Source organism: Lolium rigidum, unplaced genomic scaffold (assembly GCF_022539505.1).
Source record: "Lolium rigidum isolate FL_2022 unplaced genomic scaffold, APGP_CSIRO_Lrig_0.1 contig_9424_1, whole genome shotgun sequence".
NCBI classification, from domain to species: Eukaryota; Viridiplantae; Streptophyta; class Magnoliopsida; order Poales; family Poaceae; genus Lolium; species Lolium rigidum.
The window spans coordinates 666,315-690,364 of NW_025901530.1; the positions used below are offsets into that span (position 1 = coordinate 666,315).

The window sequence follows — 24,050 nt, forward strand, 5'->3', positions numbered from 1 at the left end:
TTGCATTGTGGATGCATCATTCCCCAGAAATGCACGAGTTAATCAACGTAGTACAAGCGCCATCTCTTATGTGTTGAGCGTGCCTCTAGCCTCGCTGCAGTACATTGTAACTGCTATGAGTGTACTTATTTATTTTCCGCAACAGATACAGGGTTAACAACCTTGCCTCATGTGGACGAAATGAAAACATGCAAAATTTCTAGAACTTCACCACATAGAGCTGAAAAATTAAGATCTGGTCATGATCCCTTTCGTTAGTCTGAACCAAAGAACCAGTCTTACATGCATTTCATTTGATAGCCGAGACAGAGGGCAGATGTTGATCAAACAGATCTAGTTTCTTAAGCAACAGCGTAAAACTAGGCTAGAGAAATGCATGAACTCAACTTTTGAGACAAGACAGATTGAGGACCACGGATTCAGAACCTGCTTAGCCCTTGCAAGAGGTGCGATCAACAGAGCATTTGACATGAGGATTTGCCTCAAAGATGCTATAGATTTCTTCACAATATTCGTCGGCTAGTAAAAACTCAGGGGCCAATACAACGGTCATGCTCTTCATCAAAGGCGCACATCTGAAGAGAAGCTTCAGGAAATCAACTTCACTATCAAGTCCATCAAAACCTGTAACTTCCACTTCTTCAAGAGCTTTCAAAGATATAATTTCATTTCTCCAGTTTTGGGGTTGATCACAAGGACAATTTGGTGAGCAGCCTTCTGTGCTCTGAAAGGAAAGTAACATTTTATGAATGATTGATGCTAATAAAACCCAACAACTTATATGTCTATCTGAACTCTGAAGAATCTCTTAGCAAAAGTTAAGAATTAATTACCACATATTGTCCAATAACCACCTTGAGTCTTCGTATAGAGGAACAGACTCCAAGCAGATGCGATACCAGTGCTCCAATACAATGGTCTTTCGATTGTAAATATAACTCCAGAACAGAAAAGGCGGGAAGCTGTGCTATCTCCTGAGAAAAGCTCCGGTCAGGTAGCATCCAATTCCAACCCTTCAAATGAATAAGAATGTCAAGTAAAGAAAACAAATAAAAGTCGGCAACATGTCGTAGATCTAATTCAACAAAGAAAATGGTATAACAAAATTGGAAACTAAAGAGACTGTGCTACATAACTAAAAGCGGGTATGGAGAGAAAAGTAGATCAGGATTCAGGAGAGAAGCCGTCAACCTCACAAGATATCGACATCCGTAGGACGCCTACATTCTCCTTCATCACTAGCTTCAGGTAGTCGTCTCTCGGCGGGCCTCGCCCTGCTAGCCTTGGGTGCCATGGCGGACACCCTCTCCTGCTGGCAGGCAGTTTTCTGGCCTCGTCCGAGGCCCTCCAACGGTAATGCTGATCGAGGTATTGGCTTCCTTTATCTCAGATCTGAGGTTCATCGTCTAGTCCTTCTCTCGGCTCAAGGAAAGGTGATTGGTGGTCGTGATCTTGCTGATCGCGAAGCCATTGGTCCTGGTATGGAGGTTGATCTCCCTGGTTTCCGTGTGCATGTTGGCTACCGCCGTGGTTTACCACCCTCTTGCCGTCTGCCTCAACCATCAGGGATCCGATCGGAGAACACTACGATCAATAGCCTTGGTTTTGATTCATCTCCTGGGCTAGACATTCAGAGACAGATCTGGCGTCTTTTTCACTGTCCAGTTGCCTTTTCTTTGGATCTTTGTAATCAGGAAGTCTGGTTAGTGGCATCATTTGGTAGAGCTTCTTTCAGATTAGAACCAGATTCAGTTAGTGCAGCTCTTAGTGCTTGCCTGGGAGGTATTGCCAAGGATTTTCAGGTGGTTCATCTCAGAGATCGCTCTTTCCGTTTCTCAGTTTGCTCTAGAAATGTGGGTTTCTTTGTGAATCAATTGCGTTCTTTTAGCTGCAAGGATTTTAAGGTTTACTTCTTACTTTGGGGTAATGGAGGACCGAATGCTTCGCGTGAATTTCGTCTTTGGCAGCAAGAGGAGGATCGCAGTTGGGTCACTGTTAAATCGAAGCAATCTTCTTATGCTGATGTTGTCAGAGGCCCCCTGACTGGTGCTAATCTTACTGATATTGGTCCAGCAGTTCAGCATGTCCCTGGATTTCATCTTCTGCCACGTTTTTCATTCATTGCTGTTCTTAATCTGAAGCTAAGATTCTTACTTGAAGATCTTGTGAATGCTGGTTATTCAACGGATGACATCCTTCTGCATTTTCGGACACACTGTGCGGACAATTCTTTGCCAAATCCTCTGGAGAATCTTCCTTCTGCTGATATTGCGGCAATCTCTGACTTGATCAGTTTGAAGCTATTCACTGCTGATCTTTCAGCCTTTTTCAAGTTGTTGCTAAAGCGGTACCCTATAAAGCATGATCCCCAGATTGCGGTCAAGGAGGTTTTCTCTCGGCTCAATTCAGATCTCCGTAACTTGGGCGGGAGTTCAAATACTGCTGCTGGACCAGAAAAGGAGTTCTCGTCGGGCCGGCCCATGCCTGGCCCAAGATGCAGTCGGTGCCTGTCCCCAAAGCATGGGCGGATTAATTGCTTTAATAATATCAGATGTTTTTTCTGTGATTCTTTTGGGCATATTAAAGCAAATTGCTTCTCCTTCCTTTCTAGGAAAGATCCTGCAGTTCAACAATGGCAAGTTTGGGTTCCTAAAAAACAAATTCCGCCTTTGTGGGGAAAGGACTTATCTCTTTCTGTGGATAATCATGTTTCTACTGCTGGCTTCGCTGTGTCATCTGGTCATAGTCCGTCTGATGGAAATCCAACGGTTCAGGTGCAGCCGGCCTTGCCTGATACGTCTTTTCAGCACATTAATCTAGACCTTGGTCTTTATTCTTCCCGTCAGACCACCGCGGCCGCTTCGCCTCCTCTGTCTTTTCAACCTCTGCAATCTCCAGGACACTGTAGCACCGCCCCGTCCGCCTCGCCGGCGGAGCTTCTCACGACAATGGCTAACTTTCCAGTTGATCCGACGCCGTTCATCCCTGGTCAGTATGAGTTGATTCAAGTGGAGCATCGCCCGCAGCAATGCCGATACCATGTCGCAGATGGGATTAGGGCGAGGCACGAGAACATTGCTATTGCTACTGTCAATCCGCCACCAGGTGATGTTGTTCCCTTTGGTCTTGTTCGAAATATGCTGCGTAATCTGATAGAGGGAGAGTCTGGTTTTACCCTGGATATGATTCAGCGCTGCCCCATTGGGACAGCTTTTGTCAAAGTGAGTTCGTTTGCGGATAGAGACTGGCTGGTTAATCAGAGTCCTCACCAGTTTGCTGGCAGAACTATATCCTTTGTCAACCACAATGAGGGGATTAATCATAGGGCCTTTACTTATAATCAAGAATGTTGGCTGCTCCTCCTTGCTTATCCTTTGGATCTATGGAACACTGAGCATGTCAAGAGGGCAGTTAAGGATTTTGGGGTCTTTGTTGCTTGGGATGAAGAAGCTAGCTGCTATGGAGCCACTGTTGTCAAAGTTAGGGTGGCTGATCTTCAGCATATACCACATAGCTGTGTGATCACAGATGGGAATGCTTTTCAGGGTGAATCTTGGACTGTCCCTATCTTCATTCTCAGTCAGAAGCTCCTTGGCAACCTGCCTGCTGATGAGGATGACCCACCTGCAGATGGGTCCACACCTCACCCTATGCCTGTGCAACCTTTTCAGCCTGTTATTGTTCCAGGAGACCATGATGCTGCTCATGATCCTGCCCCTGTCTGGCCTGCCTGGGAGCCTCATCATCAGCATTTTGATGCTGGGCTAGAGATTCATCCTCAACAAAATGACAATGCTCATCATAATGTCTTGCGACGAGAATGCAAATATTCAGCAACATATTGATTTTCTATTCCCTGACAATGCAGCTCTAAATCTGAATGTACAACCTGCTGATATTGATCTTAATGTAGTGCCTGGTGAGGCTTTCATTGAGCTTAATGATATACTTAATCCTGAGCCCCAACATCAAGCAGAAGTACAGCATATGGACATTGATCATGCAGCTCCTGGAGAAAGTTCCATCACCCTGACCATTAGCTCTGATCCTTCTGCTTCTGATGGCTCAGGTGGTTCTGTCAATGGAGCTTTTATGGTGCCACCTAATAATCCTCAGATTGGCTTGGCTCTAATGCCAAATAATCAGGGTGATCCTGGCTTTGTCTCTAGAGAAGGAGCAATTGCTTGGAGGAAGTTCTTTAATCCATCCTCTGATACTGGTTGCCATAACACTATTTCTGTCCCAGTTGATTGGGTTGAATTTCTTATGTGCAAGCTTATGACTCCAGAGGATTTTAAGTGGGCATCATCTCTCATGCAGTCAAAGGTGTGGGATATTATCACCAGGAATTCTGATCATGAAACTATGAAGTTTTTGCTGCCATCCTCTTGCCCTGCTAGCTCTCCACCTGTCTGTGCTATTCAACAGGCTTGCAAGGAAGTGATGACTGGTTTTTCTACACCTCAAGCTCCTAAGAAATCCTCCAAGATATGTGTTCCCCCCTCTACATCTAGGATTCACTTCAATAAAAGGAAAAGAAGCCCCATGGTAGTTTCTGAAGTTAGAAGAAGTGATAGAATCCAGGCTCAGTCTAAGGGGTACAGAAGGAAGACATGCTTTGATAGAAATTGTTTAGCTTGTGCTCCTCCTTTCCCTGGCCTCAAAAGTAATGTGGTGAAAAATCTCTACTCCAAGTTTGGTCTCAAGGACAAGGACAAGGATGTGGTGGCTGAGGATGATGGTGGTGTCTCCTCCTCTAATGAAGAAGACTCTGTTTCTGATGATAGTGCTGAGTAAATGTAGGCTCTGCATCTGTTGCTTTTGGGAAGGATTAGTCACTCTATTTTGCCTTATCTTGCTATGTAGCCTTCTCTGTCCCTATGTCTGTCAAACTCTAAACTTTATGTGTCTTCTTAAAGTATGGCACTCAGTCCTGTTTGCAGCTTATATGGGTATCCAAATGATATGGTGGTATGAGGGTGTTGGGCTTTGTATGTTTTTTGTGGTAGCCTGGTCCATCTCAGGATGCTGCTTCAGTCTGGGTCTCTTTTACACCTGGTCCATCTCAGGTGGTCTGTTTTCTGATCTGTGGAGTTATGCCTGGTCCCTCTCGGGCTGCTGCCTATATGGTTTCTTGCATGCTGTTGGAAGTATGCATGACTTTCTATCTTCTTATGTGTTTCCATGAGTACACATCATACACACTTATCTTTGGAAAGTTTTAAACTGGAACATAAGAGGTTTAAATGATAAGGATAAGTGGACTCTAATCTATGATAAAATTCAGGAAAGTGGTTGCCATATTATTTGTTTCCAGGAGACAAAGAGAGAAAATATTGACTTGGACTTTATCAGAAAATTCTGTCCTAGGAAATTTGATGGGTTTGCTTTTCAGCCATCTATTGGTAGATCTGGTGGTATCCTGACTGTTTGGGACAGTTCAGTTCTCTCTGGTGACTGTGTGTTTCAGAATTCATATGCTTTGTCTGTGGACTTTAAATCAGCAAAAGATGATGGGGCTTGGACACTGACCAATATTTATGCACCTTGCCAGAATGCACAGCAGCTTGTGTTTCTTTCCTGGTTTCATAATATTCAGGTAGCTGATGATGTAGATTGGTTAATTGTTGGAGATTTCAATTTGATCAGATCACCTAATGACAGAAATAAACCTGGGGGCAATATTAATGAAATGCTACTGTTCAATGAGGCTATAAGTAATTTGGGTTTGATTGAAGTTCCTTTGAAGGGGAGAAAGTTTACTTGGAGTAATATGCAGGCTGCTCCTCTTTTGCAAAGGCTGGATTGGTTCTTTACATCACTCTCTTGGACTACCTCCTTCCCAAACACTATAGCTTTGCCTCTTGCCATGACAACTTCAGACCATGTCCCCTGTATCATCTCCTTCCAGACCTCCATTCCAAAATCCCAGGTCTTTAGATTTGAAAATAGATGGTTACAGTTAGATGGTTTTCTGCCACTTGTTGAAAAGACTTGGACCCATTCTGTGCACTATGCTGATGCTGCTAAAAGAATCACAGCCAAGTTTAAAGTTCTTAGGAAAGCTTTGAAGCAATGGGCTAGGACCCTTTCATCCCTCAAGGGAGAAATTGAGGACTGTAACTCTGTCATTGCTCTTTTGGACTCAGTAGAGAATTTCAGACCCCTGATCCTTTCTGAAGTGGATCTTAGAGTTTCCCTCAAAGAGCATCTGGCACATCTCTTAAAGCAGCAACTGGCTTATTGGAAACAGAGAGGAAAAATCAAATGGGTCACTTTGGGTGATTCCAATTCTAAATTCTTTCATTCTATAGCTACTGTTCAAAAGAGAAAAAATCATATTGCTTCTTTGACAGGCTTTGATGGTACTATTGCTTCCTCTCATGAGAGTAAGGCAAAATTGCTGTTGGATTCTTATAAAGAAAGATTGGGCCAGTCTGCTCCAACTTCAAATACCTTTGATATGCCTAGTTTGCTTGCTTCCTCTGTGGATCTCTCTTTTTTGGAGGAACCTTTTTCACCTAAGGAAATAGATGATGTGGTCAAGGAGTTCCCTAACAACAAGTCCCCTGGGCCTGATGGTTTTAATGCTGAATTTTTAAGAAAGTGTTGGCCAGTGATAAAGAAGGACTTTTATGATCTATGTAATCAGTTTCATCAGGGTGATCTTTGTCTTGAGAGTATCAATAATTGTTTTATCACCCTTGTGCCTAAAAAACAAGATGCTACTACCACCAATGACTATAGGCCAATTTCTCTCCTTAATTGTACTCTCAAGCTGTTGACTAAGCTTCTAGCAAATAGACTGCAGAGTGTGATCATGCAGCTTATCCATGAAAATCAGTATGGCTTTATCAAATCAAGAACTATACAGGATTGTCTTTCTTGGGCTTATGAGTATCTACACCAATGTCACAAATCAAGGAAGGAGTTGGTTATTCTCAAATTGGATTTTGAGAAGGCTTTTGACAAGGTGGAGCACAGCTTCATTATGCGGGTTACGGAGCACAAGGGTTTTGGACATAAATGGTGTCGGTGGATAAGATTGATTCTTAATTCAGCTACTTCACGGTCCTTCTTAATGGAGTTCCTGGTTCTTTGTTTCATCGTAAAAGAGGAGTTAGGCAAGGGGACCCCCTTTCCCCTCTCCTCTTTGTGCTAGCTGCTGATTTCCTTCAGACTATTGTCAATAAGGCCATGAGAGATGGGTTTATATCTAGGCCTCTGCCTTTATCTTCTTCTTTGGATTTCCCAATCATTCAGTATGCTGATGACACTCTCCTTATCTTACCTGCTGATGAGGAACAATTGGTGTTTCTGAAGGAGCTTTTGATTGCATTTGGCAATGCCACAGGACTGAAAGTCAATTATGGTAAATCAAATTTGATTCCCATCAATATTTCTGAGGAAAGGTTGCAGATTCTCATGCAGACCCTTCAATGTCAAAAAGGCTCTTTGCCTTTCACATATCTTGGGCTGCCCTTAAGTACAACCAAGCCTGCAAAAGAGTTCTTTATGCCTCTCCTTCAGACTGCCCAGAGAAGGCTCTCTGCCTGCTCAATGTACCTCAGTTATGGTGATAAACTGAGATTGGTGAATTCTGTGTTATGCTCTCTGCCAACTTTTTATATGAGTACACTCAGATTATATCAATGGGTTATTAAGGAATTTGATAAATATAGAAGGCATTGTCTTTGGAGAAGAAAGGATTTAGAGGAACATGGCCAACCTTTGGCTGCATGGGAAATGGTGTGTAAACCTAAGGCTCAAGGAGGGCTAGGAGTGGTGAATTTATCCTCTCAGAATAACTGCTTGCTTATGAAGCATTTGCATAAATTCTATAATAAAGAAAATCTGCCTTGGGTGAAGCTTCTGTGGGAAGTATACTATGCTAATGCATTGCCTCCATCTAGGTTCAGAGATATCTCCTTTTGGTGGAGAGATTGCCTAAAGAGTCTATCAGACTTTAAGAGTTTGGCTAAGTGCTCTGTTGGAGTAGGATCAACTGTGTTGCTCTGGTCAGATTCCTGGAATACTGTGCCTATGAATTTGCAACTTCCACATCTGTACTCCTTTACAGTTAATGATGGTATTTCAATCCATCAGGCAAAGAACTTGGAAAATCTATCAGAGCTCTTTCATCTGCCTTTGTCTACTGAGGCTTTTGACCAGTTTCAAACCCTTCAAGATATCTTGATTAATCTTCCTGATAGTCCAGATCCTGATTCTTGGGAGGTTTTTGGAAGTATTTCTAAGTTCAAAGTATCTAAGGCATATAAGCACTTTGTTGGTCAGCATTTGGTGTGTTCTGAGATCAAGAAGCTCTGGAAGACGTGTTGTCATTCTAAGCATAAGGTTTTCTTCTGGCTGTTATTGCAAGACAGGTTAAATACAAGACAACTGTTGCAAAGAAAGAATTTTTTTCTGCCAGACTATTCTTGTGCCATGTGTGGATCTTTACACTCAGAATCAAGAACTCATTTGTTCTTCACTTGCCCTTTTGCTCTCATGTGCTGGCGTTATATCTGCCCGGGATGGAATTTGCCTCAGCACTCAGGGCTGTCATCTTATCATATAGAGGTTATTGGCTCTCTCTCTATTGCTCTTGGGAAGTCATTTGCTTTGGACATCATTATCCTTGGCTGTTGGGCAATCTGGCGAACTAGAAATGATTTTCTCTTTAAGGATATTAACCCCAGTATATATAGATGCAAGAAGTTATTCAAGGAGGAGTTGGCTCTCCTGGTTTTCAAGGCAAAAAGGAAGTCTTATGCAGGGCTTGCAGACTGGGTGAACCTTTTTAGTTGAGGTTTTTGTTTTTTTCAGACAGGTTTTCTTTTTATGTTTTCTTAGGTGCTCTTCTCTAGCACCTTTGTAATTGTTGTTTAGTTTTTTGTTGGATTCTTTTACATAATAAATAAAAAAAAAATACACAGTGGGGAAACCCACTGTTCATCCTCAAAAACTAGCTTCAGGTAGCACAGACGCCATTTCTCACCAAACCCAACATTTTCGTCCTCACACAGGCAATCCCACCGGATATTTTCCACCATTGGAGCTGAGAACGAAACAGTGAAATCCTTGGCCATGTTGACCCGCAGGCTGAAGCGCTTAAGCACGGGGGCCATGATGTCCAGGCTATGCAGTTGGACGTCATCCACCTTCACCACAAGGTCCTCAATCGTGGGTGAGTGGACTTTGATACGGTTTGCGGCGACATCTTGCGAGGGAAAAACCTCCATCTCGAACAGGCGCAGGCGAGGGCACCGACGGACCAGCTCCGCCGTGTCGATGTGGCAGCAGACGATGGACAGCTTCTCCAGCAGCGGGAACTCAACGGCCCCTGCCGGCGGGATTAGAACGTGGTCCATCACGTCCAGCTTGATGGAGGTGGTTCTCTCGAAGGAGGGCATCTCGATAGGAATGTCCCCATCTTTATCGTAGGCGTTGCCCCAGAGGCTGAACACGAGGTCTGCCGGCGCAAGACGCGCCGCGGCAAGGAACAGCGCCGAGACGCGGGCATGTTCCAGAACCCTGTGCTCCTCAGGGATGTCTACCTCGAGGAAGGTCAGAGCCTGGCCGGCGACCTGGTCGAGGGCTGCGTTGATTGCGTTGGCCGGCATGCCGCGGAAGGAGAGCTCGCGGAGGTGCCTCCAGAGGCCGCGCCAGCGGCGGGAGAGGCCGCTCGTGTGGGCGGCGGCGCGGCCGCAGCGGAGGCGGGCGAGGATCTGGAGCAGCATCTCGTCCGGAAGGGCGCTGATCCTGTCCGGCTCGTCTCCATCAGGGAAGCCCGGCGGCCGTGGACTACGGGGTGGTCCAGGCGTCGGTAGCGAGCGGAGGCGAGGCTCCGACCGCAGCTCCATCTCACAAGGCGGGCGGCGCAGTTACGAGTGGAGTCAGCCGGGAGGAGCGTCTCTCAGCTCTGCACCATTAAAAGATCCAGACTTTAGGGGAGAATCCCCAAGACTAACTTTACACCATGGAAGATGGAACGGCAAAAGAACAAGAGGGCGGGCGCACCATGGAGGCATGGAGGAGCCGCCGGGGAAGAGCGCCGCCGGGAGGTACGCCGCCAGCGCAGGTGGTCTTCGAAATCCCCTAGCCACTCACTCTGCTGCGGCCCAACTTCTGGCCTGCCTACACGCGGCTAAAATTTGAGTCTATCAGGGCATCTCCAACCGGGCGACCCATCCCGCGCCCGCGCGTCCGGATGGGTCCAGCCGGACAAAAACCCGGCCCAACGCGGGGACGCACCGCAAAAGCGGACGGCCGCGGCGTCCGGAACGACGCAAACCCGGCCCAAATCTGGGCTAGGTTTGCGTGGCCGCGGATGGCACGCGCCGTCCGCTCGCGTCCGCGTGCCGGTCGCCTCGTCTCCCTTGGGCCCACCTGTCGGTGACCGGGGAGTCTATTAAATGGGGATTGGAGGGGATCCGGCCCTCCACTCCGGTCCCCACTCCACTCGCCGAGCAAAAACCGCCGCCATGGCCCCGAAGCGACGGTTCGCTCCCGGAGCGAACGACGACGAGGCCCGGCAGCCGATCGGCGTCGGCCGCCGGCGCTGCGACGAGGCGGCCTCCACATCGGAGAGGCCGCCCGCCGCGGCGCGGCATTGCCGCAACCGCCGCCGCTGCTGCTCGAGCCCAAGCCCGAGTCCTCGGAGGAGGACCCGGACCTCCTCGCCGCCCTCATCGTCTCGGCGGCGGAGGAGGAGGCGAAATGGCCGCAACTCCATGCGGCCATTCGCACCTCCGAAATGGAGGAAGCGGCGCGGCGGGAGGTGGAGGACGCGGAGGGCTGGGCGCTCTACGACCGGGCCCTCCGAGCGCGACGGGAGGAGGAGGAGGAGACGGCGCGGCGGGAGGAGGCCGGGCGCCGCGCCGCCGAGCAGCGAGCGCCGCCAAGAGGAGAGGTGCCGCCGCCGGAGGAGTCGGCGCCGGGAGGCCGGGCGGCGCCGGCTGGCAGAGAGGCAGCGAGCGCCTCCAGGCGGCGCGGGTGGCTCCGGACCCCCACTCGCCGTGGGAGGAGGCCCTGTGGTCTCCCTGGCCGGAGTCCCCGGCGCGGTCGAGCCACAACAGTGCCTCGCCGCCCGGGGACCTCGACGACGACGTCGCCGACGACGCCCACTGGGGCTAGGCGGCGCACCGGCGGCCACCGCGCCGCCGACCAAACCCTAGAGGGTTTTTTATTTTCTGTTTATATTTTAGTTTAAATTTAAAAGCCCATATAGGGGCTTCTTTTGTTAGTTTTATTTGCCCAAAATAGGGCTATGTACTAAATTTGCCCAAAATAGGGCATATGTTTAATCAAATATCGTTTAAATTTGCCCTTTTAAATTTGTTTTCGTGTTTCTCCAATTTGCGATGCGTCCGCGCGTTGGGCGCAGCGCGCGACCCAAACGGACACGCGGACGCGGGCCGCTGTCCGCGTGTCCGGGCGGCGACCCAAACGGCCCAAAACGGACGGCCCAGCGCGTCCGTTTGGGTCGCGCGGTTGGAGATGCCCTCACAGCCCACGCGACAGTGATCCGGCTGCCCTGCTAGCCTATATTTAAGCCGCGTCCACCTGAATGCTGCGGACACCCGGTTCCGCCCGTCAGGGACATCGATTTCCAGAAGACCGAAATCGCACCCTCTTTCCTTCTTTGCATCCCTAGGGTGACGATGCTATCTCACCACCAGCCGCTCCCCCCCCCCCCGAGGAGACCTTCGTCCTTATTGGACGCCCATCTGCTGAGAGCCCCCAACGGCCCCGATCTCGACGCACATGGATGTTCGGTCAATGTGCGACGATACTCACAAACTTTTCGGCCAAATGGTGGTCATTTGCCGACACTACGTTGTCCATTTATCCATTGTTGCTGCCCCCGCATATGGACCGGCCTCGGGCAGTTGCTAGAGATGCTGCGCAGAGAAGTCGTGGACACCTCGTCCGGCAAGGAGTCCAATGAGACATCGCGGCTCATGGTAGCCGCGGCCTCCCTCATCCACGAGCACAATGACATGCACATGCCAGTCTACATGGGCTCGACGAAGGGCCGCTCGGCTAACTTGAAGCGCAACCGAGTGGGCGGCCACAACTGGCTCTATGAAGACTAGTTCCATCTGACCGATCTAGTCTACAAGAAAGTTTTGTTCTGCCTCCGCTATCGGATATCAAGAGACCAGTTCTTGATAATTTTACGGGGTGTCAGAGACTATGATCCATATTTTCGATGTAGGCCCGATGCCACCGGTAAGCTTGGCTTCATCTCTTATCAGAAGTGTTCTGCGGCTATTCGCATGCTTTTGTATGAAGTGTTCGGTGAATGAGAGCATCTGCCTTAAACGCATATATTTTGTAAAAAAAGCATGAGAACATATGGAATTCATTACATGTTGCTGATAGATGAACTGACAGGTACGAAATCCAAATCTTCAGCAAAATCCAAATATAGAAGAGCAAGCGGTGATGTTCATGTACTTAAATTTTAAAACATTACACAAACGTGTTCTCAAGTAGATAGCGACGAGCAACATCATATAAAACACAAATGATCATTGCCAGTAGTCTAGTAGCACTTCAAGCTCATTTTTCGCTTCAGATAAATGTAAATAAGCGCTACAAATCTGGGGACGCAACTAGAACTTCAGCTCGGTGGCTTCCCCCAGTCGTCTTGGTGTTCCATTTCGCCACCCCACTGCATGCTGCACTATATCTGAAGACAAGTCATGGCAAAGGAAATGTTACAACGCTACATGCTGGATTCAGGACACGTATCATCAACCAACAATTTTTTTTTAAGAAAGTGTTGTGGGTATACTTTATGGGTATATCAACGGCATGGCCTAGATCCGGCAAGCCCGGGTGGCCCATAGATGGTGGTGAGGCATGTGGCCCATCGGGCGGCCCAGTTGCTGTAGATCCTGAAGGATGAAGTCCAGCCCAGGAACAGGAAGCCGGATCTCTACCGACCTACGAAGGAGGCCGGATCCGTGACGGCCCATGAAGTATCCGGATCCAGCACGTAGGCGGATCCTTGACGTACACGGCAAGACATTGTACCGTAGTTAGGCAACTTGTATTCCGGCTAGGACTCTCCATGTAAACCCTAGATCCGTGCGCCTTTATAAGCCGGATCCCGGGAGCCCTAGAGGCACAACCACAACTCATTGTAACAACGCGAAAGCGCCCGGATAATTCCGGACAAGCAGCGGTAGGTCCCGTAATCGTGCGGGTGTTCCGAAGCTGGGTAACTCGCGTACCACCGTCCCGTGTGCACTCCGCCCTATGGCCCCTACTTCTTCTCCCCCTCGTGAGGATCCCTCCTCCGAGGTATCGTCGATTAGGCAACGACAGTTGGCGCCCACGGTGGGGCCTGCGGCGGCTGGAGGCCGGAACCGGGAGGGTTCCGCCATGGGAAGCTACGACGACACCATCGGCTGTGGGGCGTGTCCTTTACGCCGGAAATCTGCCGATCGTCCCTCCGGATGAGTGTTGGATTCCGGCTAAAACCGACCCCGTCAAGCTCTCCATCGTCCCAGTTGGCGGCATACACATCTTCATCGGGGAAACCGTCGATTCCGACGGAAACCCACTGGTAAGTAGCGCTGACGCGATCGCCGCTGAGCAGGACGCAGTCGCGAAGATCCGATCTGAGACGCAGGAACTTCCCAGCGAAGATTCCGCCTTAGATCTGAAAAAGTTAAAACCCACCCAATCCGCCCCTGAGCAGGAAATAACGGTGGAAGACCAATGCAGATCCGCCTGGGTCTCCCAGGTGTTAGAGAAGCAAAGGTGTCACTTCGTGCACTTCTTGGCCCATACCGCCGGAACCGCCCCTCAAGAAGCCGGAGCTGGTCCCGAGCAGGTCGTGGCTCCGGATCAGCAAGAGGCTGTCGGAGAAAGCGGAACTCCGGCTGAAGAGTCAATTTTGGGAAATCTAAGCCCAATTTCCGGAGACACCCAATCCATGGACACTGAAGAGTTCGATCGCAAGGTGAAGGAATATGGATACGGTGAACAGCCTGAAGTTGATTTCGCCCAGCCAAAGCAGGTACTTGCAACTGTAGCGGCGCTGGGAGAAAACGGATCAGAAGAGGCAGGCACCCAATCCGACCCCCAGCCATCCCACCACGGATCTCCGATGTCGCGGGAGCGGCCCCGTAGGGATTCTTCCTCGGAGAGCCTCCTGTCGCCTGAAGAGATGGTCGCACAAGCAGGCATGGATGCGGTTTATCGCTCGGATATTCTTAACAAACCCATCACTCCCGAAGACGTAGAAGCTTTAGAAGCTAAAAGAGTGGAGCTGCTGGCCACAGCCAAGAAATTCAAGGTCACCGCAGCCGCCATGCTGGAGGAAAGGAAGCACGCCGCAGTTTTTGTGGGAGACTTCATCCAGCGTGAGCAGGAGGTGGACGAAGGATTGGCAAAAGTCAAGGAACTCCGAAAGCATTGGGAGGACAAGATCGTTGAAGCTCACCAGGAGGTCGAAAAGGTCCGGCGTGAGATGATAGCTCCCCGCAAGATCACCTTCGCAACTCCAACGGAGCAGCAGCCGTTCGCAACCCCAAAGGACAATATGACGAAAGCTGCAGAGATCCTGAAGAAAAGTAACGAGGAGATTGACATCGACTACGTACGCACGCTCGTCGCTTCAGCGGTTAAACAGCAGAGCAAGGCAGACACTTCGCGCAAGTTGGAATCTAACCCGGAGCATTGCGTCTCCACTGCGCAGAAGGACGCCCACGACAATCGCCATCGAGATGACGAATCGCGAACCGGATCCTCGGAACGCAGAAGGAAAGCCAGGGAACACCCAAATCCGATCCCCGTACCATCAAAGACGCCACCGTCAAATCCGTGAAAGGGAAAGGATGCAATGTACTCTGGACGAGACAAGTACCGCAACCCCTCTCCTCCGCCTAATGGTTACCCGCGTCCCCCTCGCCGCCGTAGTCCAGCCGGAAACACCAGGCCTCAGGGGCATGGTGGAATTATTATCCGCGACAACGTGCTGCCCTCAAGAAACAGGAACAGGGAGCGCACGCCGGAACCTCGCCGGAATCAGAACAACGATCGTGAGCCCGAGCCTAGGAGGAGCCGGAATGAGTAGCGCGACCCGGAGCCCCGCCGGAGCCGGAACGACCAGGGCAGCCAGCGTCACGGCGAAGGCAGCCACAGGAGCCGGAGCCAGCACCGGGAGGGCCGGGGAGAATCTGAAGGCGGAAGCAAGAGGTCGGATCGTTGTTACCTGAATCACTCCAGCGTGAAGTTTACGCCATGGATCTCCACTCTTGCTGCCACACAAGCGTGGGATGGTTGGGATGTGCCTCCATCAGAACCTTCATGGCAGCCTTAAGCTGCTCTGCGGATGGACAGTGTTCATTACGGACAAATATATAGCGCAGATCGGGAATGCCTCCCAGGATCTCCAGATCTTCCTGACAGGGACTTGATAACCTGAGGCTCAATTTCTGGAGGTTGACAAGTGAACCTATCCATATTGGCACCTTTGAGATCGAGTGGCCCCAAAGCCAAAGTTCCTGAAGGCTGCATTCAGCAGGGAGATTTAATTCCTCTACCAAGTTATTTAGTTTTCCCGAAAGACTAATAGCTAGAAAGCGAAGGTTTGCTTTCACCAGCTTGCGGAGCGAGCATGCCAGCTCTCTCTGAGCCTTATAACTGCTGACAGCCAACCGCAGCTTCCTTAGGTTTGTTAGATCACCAAGTCCTCGCCCAAAAAATACTGTTGACTGGTGACGGTCAAGAGAAGTTTCAAACACTTCCAATGCTTCGGTTCCTCCAATTTCATCAGGCATGATGCAACCGTAAGCAATGAAATGGACTAACCGTCCATGTTGAGAAATGGTCGAGGGAACTAAAGCCTTTTGTGAGAAACAGTTTATGGCAAGTGTCTCTAAATACTGTAGTTTTCCTATTTCTTCCGGAACCTTTGTAATTTGTACTAGATTGAGCCTCAAGTACTTCAGGTGATGCAAATTTCCTATACCTGCAAGATGATGGTCTTGTACTTGCTTGCAGTATTCAAAGCCCAAAACACGCAAGTGTTTGAACTCCAACAGAGATGGGACTTTCACATCATTGCCAAAAATACTAAGTGACCGGGCAGCAGATAAATTTAGACCCACCGGTATCTCACCACTATTTTGTACAGACAATCGACGAACCTTCTTATGTTGGTCTGAATTTACACCAGGTACACCAATTATGGTTACAAAGTTCTCTTCAATGGACTTGAATACAATGAACTCAAGTATTGTGTCATGAACTCGACAAACTATCACCTCATCCCATTTATCTTTCTCCAATCTAGGTTGGATCAAACTCCTATTTACTAGCTCATTAAAACACATCTCTCCAGCTTCATAGTGTGTGTATCCATGTTTTTTCTGAATAAATCCCTCGGCAATCCATCTCCTTATCAACATCTTCTTCTCAATAAAAGAGTCTTCTGGGAATATACTAAGGTATAATAAACAGGTTTTGAGATGAGGAGGGAGATCGAAGTAGCTGATTGATATTATCTTTAGCATGGCTTCAATGGTAGGATTTCTTTCTAGTCCACGGCCAATTGAACTTTCGACTTGACACCACTGATCTTTTGTTTTTTCCTTGTTAGATAACAAACCAGATATAGCAATGACTGCCAATGGTAAACCAGCACACTTTTTCAATATTTGACTAGAAACTTCTTCAAGGTGCGTTGGGCATTCTTCTGAGTTGAATAGTCTTTTGTGAAATAATTGCCTTGAGTGAACCATACTAAGAGGATCCATGTTATATATATGACCGTTGAATGATGAACGGCATGATTGGGCAACATTAATCACACGGGTCGTGGTGATTATCCTACAGTCGTAACCATTCCTTGGGAATGCCAGCTTAACAACATCCCATATTTCCTCATTCCATATATCATCAACTACAATAAAATACCTGCATAAACAAATGTAAAAATGTTTGTGAACGACGAAACAATATAATATAGAAATCCGGTTCAATTATAAAAAGTATGTTACATACATAACTGCTCCCTTCATCTCATAGTAAGTGAGAATCTAGTTTCTGTCCTAAGTTAAACCATCTCAAGTTTGAACAAGTTTATACAAAAAATAAATGTACTGAAATATATTTCATGATGAATCTGATGCTGTAGTAGACTAGCAGTGAGTCTGAATACTTGCTAAATATCTTGCGATAGATGTGCTTATTTGTTTATATTAGCTGTACCATATTTGTCTCCCTTATGTTAATCTAATAGTTCAATGTTTTTCACTGACCAAATTTATAATATTGACAGAAAGTAAACAAAAGATTGTATATAATACCTTGTGTCTGCCAGGAAATCTAAGATCCGACTGATAAGTTGTGGTACGTCTTCAATGCTTGAAAGTGGTAAGCTCTGACCTTTGTTTTTCCGACGTTTGGATCGACTTTTGCATAATTCTGTGAAAATAGTTCCCAATACTTCCTTCAAGATTGGATGTTGTGACACTGACACAAAGGCATGGCAATCAAAATGCTCTTTTAGCTCTTCATATACTTGGCGAGCCAGAGTAGTCTTTCCTAGTCCTCCAAATCCAACAATAGAGATCATCTTGGGTTGTTGGTGCCTTGATTCACATCTGATCTCTTGATTGAACAGCTGGAGAAGCTCATTCTTTGGCCCATCAATACCCACAAGATTTGATACATCCTCAAATATAGCCAGAGCTCTGCGGTCAATGGTTACATTGTTGACTTTGGAGATGGAGTCACCAATCGCGTACCTCTTATGCCTCTCGCTCGCCTCGGTGATTTGCTTCTTCAACTCTTCAATGGCCTTGGCAATTTTGTGAGTAGCCTTGGTCCTATCCAGCAAGTTCTTGATCTTCTTCATGAAGCCAGGCTTGGAAGATTTGTCGTGAGCATGTTCTATGAAGTCGTCGAGGCTGTCCTCGATGTCATAGGACAACTCCCGCACCTCCGTCATCCAGAGCTTTACTTGTACATCAGGATCCTCCTCTGTTGACATCTTGACGAAAAAAGCTTCCATGAAGGAAAGCTCCTGAGTGAGGAACTCTATCCCTTCGTGCACCCGGCGCAAGCGCTTGTACTCGTCCCCCAACAGAGTGGCCAGCTTTTCCAGCACCGGCTTCAATGCTCCCGCGGCTACGCTCACTAGAGCGCCCTCCATGGCGCCCCTTTGCGGTAGCTCGGAGTTTGCCCCGCTAGTTCTGTGTGGATGGGTGTGGAAGTGTTGCGGGCTGAATGGATCACTATGGCCTAATCACCACCAACTGAACATGATTGTTTGCTATTTAAGTCACCACATTTAACATTAAATCACTTGATAACCCTGTTGATTGAGACTGCGCACCAGATCTGTCTCTCGATAATTTATCAAAACCATTAGACGTAGATTCCCAGCGAGTGTGAACGGAGACCCATGTAATCACAAAATGTTAACCATGTGTTAGGTGCAAAACCGTGTGTTAGGCGGCATCCAAGACGCTAAGATCGAAAAACTATGTGTAGCGTGTACGAGCTGACAACTTGTTGCAACTTCCGAGCACTTACTCCAATAAAAAAGAAATCTACACGCGCTGAAGGTCATGTGAAGGAAAATAGCACTACCAAAAGCTATTTCTTTAATTTGTAGTACTCCTTTATCTAAAAATAGTACAGTACATTTGTATCTAGATAAAAGTGAGACATCTATTTTTAAATGGTGGAACTAGTACTTAATTACACTAGTGACGTGTGCCCTTTGAGACTTGCCAAGGACAGTTCAAGCCCATACCATATATTCTCACCTTTTTTTGTAGGTGTGCAAGTCCAAATTTTTGCACATGCATCCTTCTGCTTTATAGAAATTGTTAGAACCTTGGGCATTAACAGATAGCCCAATAAAATTCTGAACTTCTCTTTGGCCCATTTATGTATGGCAAGGTGTGGGACTACATTTCTCTTGAGAAATATATGGAGTGATTTATAAGGGGGTTATTCTAGTCATTGTAAGTGAGTGAGAATAGAGAAAGAGCCCTCGCGCACTCCGCCGCCCGCCTCGCCATGCCGCTGGTTGCGGTAATCTCGCCGAGCTGAGCTCGTGGCTGTGTAGAATTGGACGTGCGTACCACGACCCCAGAACTTTCCCAAACAACACTATATAAACATGGATGCAAACCATAGCCGCATGTACGAGACACATATATGACCTCTTCTTTCCAAAGTCATACGCCACAAGCTTCGTCTTCCTCATCACCTCCTTCGGATGCACCAACCGACAAGATAGTACTAGGCCTCTAGAACCCTGCCTCTTGTAGACATGTACTTGTGAGGGGCAATAAGTTTTTGGGGAGCGCTTGCACGCGACTACTGGCAACATGACGTCTTTCGGCGACGAGTTCCAGAATGATGATTTCTTCCCAAACAACGACAACCTCTTCGACAATCTCAACATGGGCGACAACTCTGACACGACTATTGCTTCCAACGCCGCAGCCACGGCCAACGCTACACCGCATGCGATCTTCTCTTTCCTGTTTCAGGTTGTGCTAGAATTTCTAGTTCTAGTATTTCTAGTACGTGTGATCGGTTTATCTTGTCTAGATACGATGTGTTCATCTAATTTGCTGATCTAAATGATTATTTTACTTGTTGTTTCCGTAGTAATGATTTATTGTTTCCGCTACTACAATGCCGCCTCTTTTTAATGGTTCACATTATAAGAGATGGCGCACGAGAGCAGTTCTCTCGTTTTGAACCATGAACTATTATAGCGCCACTCTTGGCAAACCTGAGGGCGAGCTTTGAGAAAGCTTACGAGAAAATCGATGCCAGATTTAAGGTGGATCTCTTCAGTATTCTTGGGGACAATATTGTTGACCCATACATGACATTTGATCATGGCAAGGATGTGTGGGATGCGCTCGAGGCCAAATTTGGGGTCTCGAACACTAGCACTAAATTGTATGTCGGGAGGAATACATTGACTGCAAGATGACTGGAGAGCTCTCCGTTTTGAGAAACCTCATGAGATACAGTCACTTGCCAAAGATTTTGAGCAGTTTAAATGTACCTTACCAAATAAGTTTGTGGCCGGTGGCATTTTTGGTCAAGCTTCCTCCCTTATGGAAGAACTTTGCAACTTCTCTGAAATATAAAAGACAAGAGTTTTGTGTTTCAGATCTCATTGTGTCTCTTCATGTGGAAGAAATGGTGAAAGCAAAGGACACACGTTCTCGAGACTTTGAGAAAGATTCTAGCGCTAATGTTGTATAGAAGAAAAACTTCCAATCCCACAAGCTCAAGCACATGAATAAATTTGAAGGTGATAAGTTTGATGGAAGAACACAGCCTCACGCTCAACCAACTTCAAGAAAAATAATGATAAGAAGAAAGGGTATTGTCACATTATACCATGTTTAGTGGTCTCAAAAGCAGCTAGTTGCGCCTTTCTCGCCGAACAATAGCGCTAATGATAAACAAAAAGGAAGAGGGGACGAACTTCCAGAGGCTTTTGAAGCTAGCCAAATAATCCAGCAGGATTGGTTCACAAGCCTCTTTAATTAACATATTTTTTACAGAAAATTTGGAGGTTTAGACTTTTCTTTCGGAAACGAAAAATTATATGTTTGTGGTCCATTTGATTTTCTGCATTGATTCTTGTTGCATTATTATTGAGAGTCCCATTTTTCTTTTCAATGGATTCTACAAGTTACACTTTTCTGCAAGGGATTCCGAAGTTCCATGCACTATACATGCCGTAGAAAACTTACCGTTCACTGTTACATTACTCTATATTTCCTTCAAATTTTGATGCACGATCAGAAATAGAGATGCATGTCTGCACCAAGCAAGCAGATACACATACACATAGCTTTGCTGGTCTACCCGTTTGTCTTTTTTGGTCAACTATCTTTGCTGTCTTACAGGTTTGTCTTTTTGGTTCAAGTGCACACGCGCCTCCTGTGTACCTGCACACACCTGTGTAATACCGTACGTGTGCATGCATGCATGCCATGCTTACAAATGCAGCCAGTGTTCATCTCCACATGCATGCATGGCCTAGTCAGTTCACTGGCAGTTCCCTTGGCCATGAGACAAGCTTGCATGCATGCCAAAAGCAAGCAACATATGTGTGTGTACAGTGCCGATCTGATTCAGAGACGGAATGCATGAGGAAGGGACGAGATCTCAACTCTGGCATGTGTCATCTGTCATCCATCTATTTAAGGCTAGCTTGGTTCTTATGTTTGCTTGCCCGATTTTAGACTGTTTCAGAAAATAGTAACGAAGAAACAGGGAATCTATGTGGGTTGGAATGTGTAACGTTCAATCTGCTCCTATCCTTTCGGTCCGGTGGATGTGGTATCTTTGTTTTGCATTACAGATGCAAGTGGTTCATCATTAGGGTACTCCGCACTCGAATAGATTTTTGTAGGCTCGGCCATATGTAGGTCATTTTTTGGATATATCATTTTTTATTTTAAACATGTTTAACAAATTCAAAAAAATACTGTGATATAGACAATATTGTAATCTACAAGTGTGTAAATTTTCAGAATGAAATATGTTATATTTTGGGCTCAGCAAAAATAACAAATCTTGATTTCATCATTGGTGAACATGAGGTATTAGCACCCGAGGTACAACAACTTGTCACGCGGGAGCAAACTCATACAGTAAGTTGTAAAAGTGAATGATGCAGTACACAAACTTGCACGGATGGAGCAAACAGGTACAACAGCAATCGGAAGGTGACATGTGGCATTGTAAATTTTGTAAAAAAGACCCCTGCATGTTTTTTGCTTGAAACTTGTAACCATGACGCTGCCTTACATGCGGGTCCCACCTGTCAGTGGCTTAGAGAAACAAATAAAACTATATATGCAGAGTGGGCATTTGAAATCTCAATCAAACTATGCAGGGTACCTGCACCTACCAATATACCCAGCAACAATTTCTGATAGTAAACCAGGACACCATTTAATTATAGGAATTTTTCGACGGAGTACTTTATAACCATACATTAATATCCCCTATTTTTAAAGAAATTAACTGTGCAATAGGATAGGAAGCCCCTCCGTAGGAATTATTGCTCTTCTATCCTCTTATTTTCTTGGTTGGACACAGTCCGTACTAAATATATGCTAGCTCTCTGCTCTCAATTTATTTTTGCGAATAGTTCTCAAAATATTTAGTTAGTCTATACTCTACAAGTTTTAGAGAAAAGTGGTGCAGCACCGTTATGTGCACAAAATCGTGATTGAGCAGTAAATTAAAACAGAACAAATATTAGATCATAAAGTCTAAGCTATATATATTAATAAAAAAACCCATAAATATTATTGCACAATTGTCACGTTAGTTTTGTGGCTAAATATCGTAAGATGCAGAAGGCACACACACGACGAACTATCGCGGGCAATTTTTCCTAGTATCTTACTAAAAGTTATTACTGATAATAAAAATGTATGTTACTCCTTCATGTCAGTTTTAATAAAAAGATGTTCTGGTATATTCTCATGAAGCAATGTGAGGGCTAATGGCTGGTGCGGTTATAGCCATCAGGTCGGTTGTGAGTTCAAATCTCCATCAGGTATTATTTTTAATTATTTATTTATGTAAGACACTGACAGGTGGAACATGTACGTAAGGCAGCACCATGGTTACAAGTGCAAAAGAAAAACATACAGGGTTCTTTTCACAAATTTTTTGTAGCCATGTGTCATCTTCTGATTGGTTTTGTACCTATTTGCTCTCTCTGAGCAATTTTGTGTACTCTACCATTCACTTTTACAAGTTGTTGTATGAATTTGCTCCGGCTTAACAAGTTGTTGTACCTCGGGTGCTAATACCTCGGTGAACATTAATGAACAGTACACTGAAATCTAGAATTGCTCATTTTATGATATTTTATCATTTTTATTGAGGGCAAAAATAATGTATTTCAATCTGAAAATTTACACACTGATAGAGTACAACATTCTCTAAGTCCAAATATTTTTTGTAAAATTTTCTAAAACTTTGAAATATAAAAAATTAAAGTTTGAAAAAAGAAAAATAAACCGGGCTACATTTGAGGTTTCCATACTCTCTACCCTCTTTAGTCAAAAAAATGAACTAACCTGAGGATGTCATGGACAAATGTTAGTTCAATTTTTAGACAAAGAGTTCACTATTTTGCATGTCCAAATTTTGACTACAAATTTTAATACTTATACATTTTTTATTTGTTGTAAAAAAATACATCATAACAAACTTTATATGAACATGAATTTAATGATATAACATACATTATATATAATTAACTAAGTTAAAACAGTAAAAAGTTTGATTGTTTTGGGAGTTTTGAGTGCAAATAAGATAAGTAAATATTTTTTGTATTTTCGGATAAAAATAGTGTAGCAAATAAAAAGTAAGATAACATCAATGTAAAGGTGTTTCTTATGATAAAAAATGAACCAGGGTTCATGATTTCACTTTACTATTCTCTCTTTTAAGTTGTAGTGGACAATAACAATTCATCAATAAGATATGAAGAATGAAACATTAATATGTGAAAGATACGCATCTATATGGGCATCGCGTCCTAACATAGAGATGATGCAACACATCTCTCTTATATTGCACAAGAAAGGGAAAACTCCATGCAATCTTGTTTTAAGAATTAACAGAGCATAGCTATAAGTAGTTTGACATGATGTTTGAATATCAAATATGCTAACTTGAACAAAGAAGATCATCACTTTTGTCACGTGATGAACATAGCCCATGCACTACCTTTATCCCTAGTGAGGTATCAAAAGAAAAGACAAAATCATAATAGATCATGAATTTGTTGTCACTATTCAATCAATAAAACCATGCTACTCAACCCCACACACGCTGTTGCATATAAGTTGGATCAGAACCAATACTTAAGAACGGAGTATATAATATGCATCTATCAATATATCTTGCACATAAATATGATTAGATCTCATAGCACAATATCATAGAATAAGGATCCATCACATAAGTATTACAAATATGACCATAATCATGTTGGGCAGTTCATATGG

General features: G+C 45.7%; 2 protein-coding genes across 4 annotated transcripts; both read right to left on the bottom strand.

The window, feature by feature from the left end:
- Positions 1 to 236: 236 nt before the first annotated feature.
- LOC124682372 lies at positions 237 to 10,160 on the bottom strand. 2 transcript variants are annotated; one of them, XM_047217066.1, is made up of 5 exons: positions 10,021 to 10,160; positions 8,966 to 9,922; positions 1,192 to 1,238; positions 837 to 1,013; positions 237 to 724 (listed from the first exon to the last, which is right to left on the bottom strand). In XM_047217066.1, the coding sequence occupies exons 2-5, from the start codon at positions 9,861 to 9,863 to the stop codon at positions 431 to 433; spliced, it is 1,416 nt and encodes a 471-aa protein (XP_047073022.1). In that variant the 5' UTR covers positions 9,864 to 9,922; positions 10,021 to 10,160; the 3' UTR covers positions 237 to 430. The 2 variants fall into 2 exon arrangements, with proteins under 2 accessions (XP_047073022.1, XP_047073021.1); XM_047217065.1 differs by having other exon boundaries at positions 834 to 1,013.
- Positions 10,161 to 12,443: 2,283 nt separating this feature from the next.
- Positions 12,444 to 18,233, bottom strand: LOC124682373 (disease resistance protein RGA5-like). Of its 2 annotated transcripts, none has more exons than XM_047217068.1 (3): positions 17,331 to 18,233; positions 15,992 to 16,938; positions 12,444 to 12,697 (listed from the first exon to the last, which is right to left on the bottom strand). In XM_047217068.1, exons 1-3 carry the CDS (start codon positions 18,176 to 18,178, stop codon positions 12,621 to 12,623), a joined length of 1,872 nt encoding a protein of 623 aa, XP_047073024.1. In that variant the 5' UTR covers positions 18,179 to 18,233; the 3' UTR covers positions 12,444 to 12,620. The 2 variants fall into 2 exon arrangements, with proteins under 2 accessions (XP_047073024.1, XP_047073023.1); XM_047217067.1 differs by having other exon boundaries at positions 15,233 to 16,938.
- Between the last annotated feature and the right edge of the window lie 5,817 nt (positions 18,234 to 24,050).